General features: G+C 39.2%; 1 protein-coding gene across 1 annotated transcript in view; it reads left to right on the forward strand.

The window, feature by feature from the left end:
- LOC122435151 (heat shock transcription factor, Y-linked-like) overlaps positions 1-4,366 on the forward strand; it is a 10,752-nt gene extending 6,386 nt beyond the window's left edge. Inside the window, exon 2 of the mRNA XM_043459096.1 lies at positions 3,633-4,366. Within this exon, the coding sequence (XP_043315031.1) occupies positions 3,633-4,319 (687 nt within the window). The 3' untranslated portion in view covers positions 4,320-4,366. The remainder of the gene's footprint in view (positions 1-3,632) is intronic.
- The last annotated feature ends 4,909 nt before the right edge of the window (positions 4,367-9,275 follow it).

Below are 9,275 nucleotides of genomic sequence, written 5' to 3' on the forward strand. Positions count from 1 at the left end.
TGTTTGATCTTTGTTAATTTGATTAATAAGTGTCTTGAGGTGTTTCACCTTGGGTTTATCATGTTTGGGACTCTCTGGGTTTCTAGGACTTGTGTAACTATTTCATTCCCCATTTTAGAGAAGCTTTCAGGTATTATCTCCTCAAGTATTTTCTCATGGCCTTTCTTCTTGTCTTCTTCTTCTGGGACTCCTATGATTCATATGTTGGGGCATTTCACATTTCCCAGAGTTCCCTGAGGTTGTCCTCATTTCTTTTGATTCTTTTTTCTTTTTTACTCTCTGCTTCATTCATTTCCACCACTTTATCTTCTACCTCACTTATCCTATCTTCTGCCTCCATTATTCTACTGTTGGTTCCCTCCAGAGTGTTTTGGATCTCATTTATTGCATTATTCATTATATACTGACTCTTTTTAATTTCTTCTAGGTCCTTGTTAAGCATTTCTTGTATCCTCTCAATCCTAGTCTCCAGCCTATTTATCTGTAACTCCATTTTGTTTTCAAGATTTTGGATCATTGTTATTATCATTATTATAAATTCTTTTTCAGGTAGATTCCCTATCTCCTCCTGTTTTGTTTGGCTTGGTGGGCATTTTTCATGTTCCTTTACTTGTTGGGTATTTCTCTGCCTTTTCATCAGTTTAGATTGCTGTATTTGGAGTGACCTTTTTGTGTTCTGGTGTTCTGTGGTTCCTTTTTATTGTGGAGGTTTCTCCCAGTGGGTGGGGTTGGATGATTGGCTTGTCAAGGTTTCTTGGTTAGGGAAACTTGTGTCAATGTTCTGGTGCATGGAACTGGATTTCCTCTCTCTGGAATGCAATGGAGTTTCCAGTAGTGAGTTTTGAGATGTGTCTATGTGTTTGGTGTGACTTTGGGTAGCCTGTATGTTGACGCTCAGGGCTATGTGCCTGCGTTGCTGGAGAATTTGCATGGTATGTCTTGCTCTGGAACTTATTGGCTCTTGGGTGGTGGTTGGTTTCAGTGTAGGTATGGAGGCTTTTGGGTGATCTCTTATTTCTTAATGTTCCCTGTAGTCAGGAGGTCTTTGGTGTTCTCAGGTTTTGGGCTTAAGTCTCCTGCCTCTGGATTTCAATCTTATTCTTCCAGTAGCCTCAAGGCTTCTCTAACTATACAGCATTGATAATAAAACTTCTCGGTTAATGGTGAAAAGATTCTCCACAGTGAGGGACACCCAGAGAGGTTCACAAAGTTACATGAAGAAGAGGAGAGGGAGGAAGGAGATAGAGATGAGCAGGAGGAGAAAAGGGTGGACTCAAGAGGAGAGAGAGGGAGATCTATGCAGTTCTCTCTTCCCTAAGTGTTCCCTAAGTGGGTCCAGAACACCCACAGAGATTCACAGAATTGGATTGAGAAGAGAAGGGGGAGGGTGGAAATAGAGGTGATCTAGGGGAGAAAAAGGAGAGTCAAAAGGGGGAGAGAGTCATCATCACACTCCTAAGTAAAAATGGGTACTGAATATTGGATTCTTAATGTCCAAAATTGATATCAAATACTGAAAAACAAAGATGAAAAATCTAGAGTAGACGTTAGACTCTTAAAAATACAATATTAAGAACAAAACCACAAAAATTTAAGAAATATATATGAAGGTCACTTTAAAAATAGGGTCTTCTTTTTTTTTGCAAAGTTAGAGTGAAATGAAAATGAAAATTAAGGAGTAATAGAGGACTTTAAAAGAAAATAAAAATATTTAATTTAAAAAATAGTAAAATTATATGAGAATGAAAATGAAAGTTAAGGAGTAATAGAGGACACTGAAAGAAAATAATAGAAGAAAAGAAAAATCAGGAAAAAATTAATTAAAAAATAATAAAAATATATGAAACTGAAAATTAAGGAGTAATGGAGGAGTAATAGAGGACTTTAAAAAAATAAAAGAAAATGACAGTTAAGGAGTAATAGAGGAGTAATAAGGAATTTTAAAAGAAAATAAAAGAGAAAATTAAAAAAAAAGAAAAGATAAAAAAATTTTTATTTAAAAAAATAGTAAAAATATATCTAGAAATTTCTCTGGAGCTGTTGCGTGCACAGTGGGTTCAGTTCAGTTTCAGACAGCTCCTTGTTCCAGCTTACACTTCTCGATATCTATAGGCCCCTTCCAGTTTAGTTGGTGTTGACCACAGGGATTTTAATCTGTTGCACTGGTCACTTCTGAAGCGGTTCCCTTTGTTTCTTTGGCCTCTGTTTGCAGGTCTCTTCTGTGTCTAACTTCCGCCCTGACACAAGCAGGCGGAGGTTGTCTCTTGTTTTGGTTTGCTTGTTCAGTCGTGTTGTGGGGAGGGAGGGGCACTGCAGAGAAATGTCACTGGCCTGTGTTGGGAGCAGTCGCAGTATTCCAGCCACACTGGGTTTGCCCCCTCTCTCAGCGTATGTGCTTTCCCCGTCTACACTGCTCAGGCTCCAGGCTGCTCTATAGAGAGTGGGTCCTGAGTTGCGTGTGGTTCCAGTTTTCGGGTTCTGCACAAAAGCACAGACTCGGTTGGGCCTTCGTTTTGTGCCTTCCCCGGCCTGAGCAGCTCAGGAGGCCAGGAGCTTGACAAGCACACTCTCCCTGGGTGCAGTGCGCCTTATCCCCTCAGTGGTCACAACCTCAGTTTCCACGCGCACCGGTTTGGTGCGCCTTGTATCTGCTCTGGGGAGTTGGTCTCTAGCCGCAACCCTCCTGGTAGATGTCAACCATCTAGAATCTCAGGAAGTCCTTGGTTAGAAACTGGAAGCCTGTTTGCAGTTTGGTAGGGGATGCCGTCTCTGGGGCCGAGTTTGCCCCTTTCCCCTCCCTCCTGCCCCCTGCCTCCAGCAGGGGATTGGCTAGTCCACAGCTGGCTAGCTCTTCTCTGGATTTGTTCAGTCTTTCTTTTGTTCTGCGAACGGCTGGCAGTGTGTTCCATTAGCGTGCTTTTTGCTGGTTAATTTTCTCTCTCTCTCTTGCTATCCCACAGTTTAAGTTGCTGTCTCACATTAGCTCCCTCCAATTGCCCTCAGGGCATTCAGGCCCGGTCCCTACCCTAAGCAATACCGCCTGCTCTTCTCGTTCAGCCTCCACTTGCTGGTGGCGAATGCGAGCACTGGGAGTTGCCGTTAAGCACGTAATCTGTGGGTTTTATTTATTTATTTGATTTTCTCCTAGTTATGTAGCCCTCTGTGGTTCCGACACTCTCCACAGACCCACTGGTGAGAGTGTTTCCTAATGTTTGGAAACTTCTCCTCTTTTAAAACTCCCTTCCTGGGACAGATCTCCATCCCTACGTCTTTTGTGTCTCTTTTTATCTTTTATATTTTGTCCTACCTTCTTTCAAAGACAATGGGCTGCCATTCTGGGGGCTTGATGTCCTCTGCCAGCATTCAGAAGATGTTTTGTGGAATTTGCTCAGCTTTCAAATGTTTTTTCAAAGAATTTGTGGGGGAAAAAAGTAGTCTCCCTGTCTTATTCTTCTGCCATCTTCAGAACGCCTCTCTCTAACATGTAAGATGTTAAAACTACTAATGGAGGTATTTTATTTGATGTTATTTCATTTGTATCATTAAAAAAATAAATGCTTATAGTTTAGTTTTGCTTGTGAGTTTTACCTTGGTTTATAAAGAAACTAAATAATTTTCTCCTTTGATTTTAGTTACAGATCTATCATAATCCAAATTTCAAAAGAGGCTATCCCCAACTTTTACTAAGACTGAAAAGAAGAGTTGGAATTAAAAATGTCTCTCCAATATCTTCATTAGTTCCAGATTACAAGAAGAAGCATGTTAAAGCATGGGGCAACATAGATGATCGTAACTCTAATTTCCTTCCTGAAACTTGTGGGGAGAGTGCATTTTCAGCCTCGACAAGTTTAAGTGTGCCTTTCATACAAAACCCTTATACCAGGCAGACAGTCGCTAATAGAAGTGCCCTAGTTCCGTGTGATTTTCCTTCCCCATCATCAATATCAGTTAGACAAACAGAACAGATTGTGATAGATCAGCCTGCTGTTTTAAATCAGTTGAGCATTTTAAATTGGCACTCACATAGCAGCTACACTCAAGCAAATGGCCTCATTGACAACATTACTACTACAATTACTTCTATTTCTCAGAACCACATCGTATCTCCATTACAGAGCAGTTATTTTGGACTGATGGTAGAGCCTTCTAAATTTCCAGTTAGGTACAGCAATATGTCAGCCTATGACAGTCCTTTTCCTAACCTGCAACAGAGTGGCAATTCATGGTCCCCAGTGCCAAGGATCTGTGATATATCAGCCTCCTCTCTTTCAAAGTCAACTCATCAAAAATCTTCATTATATGAAAACCACCCTAATTAAAACTGATCTATCAAATATGTGCCAGATTATGCAGCATAATGAAGATGAAAATTTACGGTGGGAGATGTCAACAAATTCCTACAATTCTCATAGTTGAACAATAAAGTTACATGTTCATCTTCATAGTTTCATTTTCTATTTTGAAACGAGTAAACGGGGCCTTATTTCATTGTCTGGCTATATTAATGTGTTGTTTTATACACTCTTTAGTTCAAGGAAGCATTCTTTATGCATCCTAGGTAAATGACAGCTAATCAGTTGTTTCTAAGCAAAAAAATGAGAACAAAGGGAAGAGAGGTAAAGAATGTAAAAGTGATTTCTGAAATCATCCCTGCTGAAGTGAATGGGTGTCTACATTATGATGGTATGGGAGAAGGAAGGGATACAAATAAAATAAAAAAATGCAAATACACAGTACATACCTTAGAGTATTCTGAGTTACATCATACTCTATGAGTTACTGGATAGAGTCTTAAGAGGTTAGACAGATTGTCCTCATTATAGAAATTCATTTCACCTATGAAAATATAGATGTTGTAGCATATCCAAAATCATGATCGCCATCATACCATCACTGGGATACCAAAGATAACATGACCTAGTCAATGATTGGCCCATGGTCAGCACAAGATTGGCACTTTACAAGATAGGTATTTTACCTTATAATACAAGGCATTATATAGGATCATTTTTGCTCTGCTCTCCTTAAGGCATGCCTTTATTTCCTCCCACCAAGATCCCACCCTATATTTCCTAGTGCATATTTAGATGTTGCTTATCTCTTACCACAGAGACAGAATAAATTCCTTGTGGTGATTGCAGCACCTCAGTATGGTTAACAAATTCTTTGAAGACATGATATCTGTTTCCTTTGTTGTTTGATTATCTTTCTGTTACACTGGGATTCTGGAGTTACAATCACACAAACTACTTTCAGTCAGGCTAAGCCCCACCTCACAACTTTGCCTCAACTGTTTCTTAGCGTTGGAAGGAACCTCTGTTTGCCCTCCTATCAAGGTAAGCACAGATAACAGGTCTTCAACGTGTTCTGGGCCTACCCTCCTTTCTTTATGTATCTTTCACATCAGCTAAAACGTAGAGCCTGAAAATGACACATTTAAAGTACTTACTGAATTATAATAAAGAAATGCAATAACCAATCAAATGCTATATACATTACTCAACAACATCCCATAACCTACACTAGCATCATAATTGACTTTTCCTATTTACTGAAAAAAAATTTCCGAGTTGATAAATATTTATTATATTTAAATGAATATCACATGTGGTAATTCAAATTACAAAATGATTGCTGCTCTCATGAAGTTTACAGTCTATATGAACCCATTCTAAGCATGTTGCTTCAGGCCCCAGTTCCCTAAAATTCAGTAATAGTTAATAGAGATATGTATTTTTTTTTTAAAAAAGGGGAATCATTCAATTTAATCGTCTAGAAAAGTCATGGAATAAGCAGGAATCAAAATAAATGGTAATCCTTAATATATTTCACAATGAAATACTCTGAGCAGACTGTGCTTGTTGGACTATCCAGATTGTCATGAACACTGACTAGAAATCTTGGCAATCTCAAACTTGTGGCCATTCCTTTAGACAGTGGTGGCAACATCAAATCATGTCCCTGTTTTATTATGCTAATCCGCATAGGACAGCACAATGTTAAGTTCACGGTTCTCATTCTTGCAGCCAACAGACAGTGAAATCTGTGGAATATTTGCATAAATAAGGGAGTTGTCCACACAGCACACACTTTATCTTTCACTGAAAACTTTCATTAAATGTAGGTGAGAATACCATGCTTTAGAGAGGTAAGTATTTTACAGCAACTGTAAGAGCTATTGAAATTGGTGTCCTTAGTTATCACTTCAAGCACAAAGTCCAATGGCCTTGTTTTAGATTTCAGGCATCTTAGTACGTAGTCAAATTTGCTTGTATTGAGAAATATCACCTTAAATGTGATTATATCTTCTATTTCATTACCATATACTGATTATTCCTTCTCACTCCTTTTTAACTTCTTTTCATGTTCTGGTTGAGTGGCAGGTCCTTCTCAAAAAAAACAGGATTAATCCACTTAGTCCTCTGTGATAACTTGGAAAAGGCATGGATAAGGACATCCAATATATTGTGTTTAAAAACTACTGTTTTTGTTCCCTCCTGAAAACATTATTAAATTTTACCTCAATTGCCCTGCCAAAGGAAGCCTGGTTGCATGATACATTACCTTGGTGATCAATTTCCATATGGCTTTAGCATATCAGTACCTTTAATTCTCAAAAGCTTATAGAGACTATAGCTCAGTACATTAGGTAAACATTGTACATGAATTCAGTTTAATTTCCTTTATTTTTTTAATTTATTTTATAATTGGTGCCTAAAATAGCAAAAGTGAAATTGAAAATTTAGGTGAAGTAAATGCAGAAGATTGGGGCAAAAAGTAGACAAATTGATAGGAGAAGGTCAGAGGATGGAATCAGATGCTTAAAGTGTAACAAGTAAATGTGTAACTGCAGGGCCTGAAGAGGTCAATATGTCTTCACTATTGTTACCCTACAACATTATTTTCATTTTAGCAAATCACAGAATAGTCTTACAAACAAAATATCCTAAGATCCCCTGGAGTGCAGAACAAAGGTATATCTTTTAAAACATTCTGATTTAAAATGTCACTAGAGTGAAATCATTCAACTACAAAATAACTTCCAACATTAAGCCTACAAGCAAGTTACAGAGAACTTGTGTGCAGTTCACAGATGTCCTTCAGTGAGTCCTTGGGTTTTCTTTTCCTTTTGTTAATTGTGTTTTGAGCATATAAGATGGTGACTGTGCTTGTGTGTGTCCATCAGAGTAAGAACATGTTTGTGAGTGTATGTCTGGGTTTTCTTTTTGACTTTTATGTTAGAGATTTTGGCTGAAGAGATGGTTAATTCAAAAATACAAGAGGCACAAATTAAAATGTCCATTCAAAAGTCTACTTTCTCTTTTCAAAGTGCAAGACAAACGGGTGAGTTTCAAAGGTTGAAAGCATTTCGATAATAACCAAGCTACTCCATCCAAACATAGTTGAAAACTGTGGTACTCTCCCAATCAGCCCAGCAAAAGTTAACTGGGACCTTAGAGGTCTATTATGTCTGGCAATAACAAAACACCCACCTTCTAATATGGCAGTACCAGAGAAGGCTTAGTAGATGCCTGGGGTTTCAACCAAGTCCTTCCTGTAAGAGGATACTACCTTCCTTCTTAGCCAGGAATGTACTGTGAAGAATTAATGGGGAGCATGGAGGCTGCACACTCACCAATAATGAAGAACACTCTTAGGAATCAAATGAGACTAAGGATGAAATCTGGAATTCTGTTCCCACATGGTGGGAGTTGCCTTCCCCCTTCCCAAGTGTATCAGACAGACAGTTAAAATAGAAGGAATAACATATAACATGGTCCACATTCTTTTTACCTAATAGCTTAAATGTCCAAGCCCCACCACACTGCTAAGATGCTGACTATACAGGACTTCTGGGCTTCAACTCTGTGTGGCAACCATCAAATCAAAATGTTATGAATATTTGAGATGTATTGATAGTGCAAATCTGTAAAGCCAAAAGTCTTGAGATCTGATTCAAAGAGGAAAACTGTGTACTCCCTGTCTTCAGTTTTATGGGGCTTTCACATGCATTCACTCACTTCCACAATCCTCAACCTTCATCTGAAGACACAAGCTGTGACTTTAAGAGGAGAGGAATGGTCTGCTCAAAGAGAAGGCGAGTGGCAAAGTCAAAATGGATCCAGTCGCCTACCAGCTTCCATGCTCAGTAATGTAACCCCTTGTAAGCATTCCTAAGTGCGACTAGGATGCACAAATCAAAGATGCTGCTCACTGGATTACAGAGTTTGACTGAGAAGCTATAAGTTTGTTGACCTCTCACCCCATTTCTAAGATCACATACCATGCATGTTAATACATCAGAAGATGGGCAGCTCTAGCAGACATTCAGAGACTGTGCCTATTTCTGTCTAAGACCAAGGTTTTTGGTCCAAGGGGCATGTGGGCTAAGGTTTCCATCTCAGGATTCCACATGACTCCACAGGAGTTCTTCTCTGGAAAGCTCTCAAAAGGCATTGTGAGAAGTACATTTTGAGGGAGGAAAAGAAGGAATCTGACCTGAGCTGTGCTCTTTCTAATTGTCTCAATCTCACTTGTCATCCCGGGTACAACGACAGAGTTAACATGCTATCTGAACCATCTCTCAAGCACTGCCAATACCAATTTTTTGATGCTGTTCAGTCAATCAGTCTTGTCTGACTTTTTGTGACTCCATGTACAGCAAGAACCCTGGGCTTTGCTGCCCTTCAAATTGCCCACAGTTTCCTCAAACCCATGACCTTTGAGTCAGTGATGCTTTGCAGCCATCTTGTGCTCTGTCGTTCCCTTCTCTTCCTGCCCTCAATCTTTCCCTGCATTAGTTTCTTACCAGTGATTCTACTCTTGGCCTCAGGTGGTCAATATACTGGCTCTTCAGATTCAACATCAGTCCTTCAATGAATAGTCAGAGTTGATTTCCTTCATGCTTTACTAGTTTGAGCTCCATGCTCACCACAGAACTCTTACACCTCTTCTCCAGCCCCACCGTAGCAAAGCATCAATGTTTTCGCGCTCAGTTCTTGTGGTCCTGCTCTCTCCTCCATACGGTACACCTGAAAATTAACTTTAACTGTTTGGATCTTTTTCAGTAATCAATCACTCTGCCTTTTAATATGGTGTCTAGATTGGTCATAGGTTTTTGTCCAAGGGGCAAGTGACTTTTAGTTTCATGGCTGCAGTCACTTCAGCAGTATTATCAGAGGTCAAGAAAGTAAAACCTGTCACTTATTCAATTGTATCCCATCGATATATCTCAAACTGGTTGGACCAAATTCCATGATCTTATTTTTTGTGTT

Source organism: Cervus canadensis, chromosome X, assembly GCF_019320065.1.
Source record: "Cervus canadensis isolate Bull #8, Minnesota chromosome X, ASM1932006v1, whole genome shotgun sequence".
Classification (NCBI taxonomy): domain Eukaryota; kingdom Metazoa; phylum Chordata; class Mammalia; order Artiodactyla; family Cervidae; genus Cervus; species Cervus canadensis.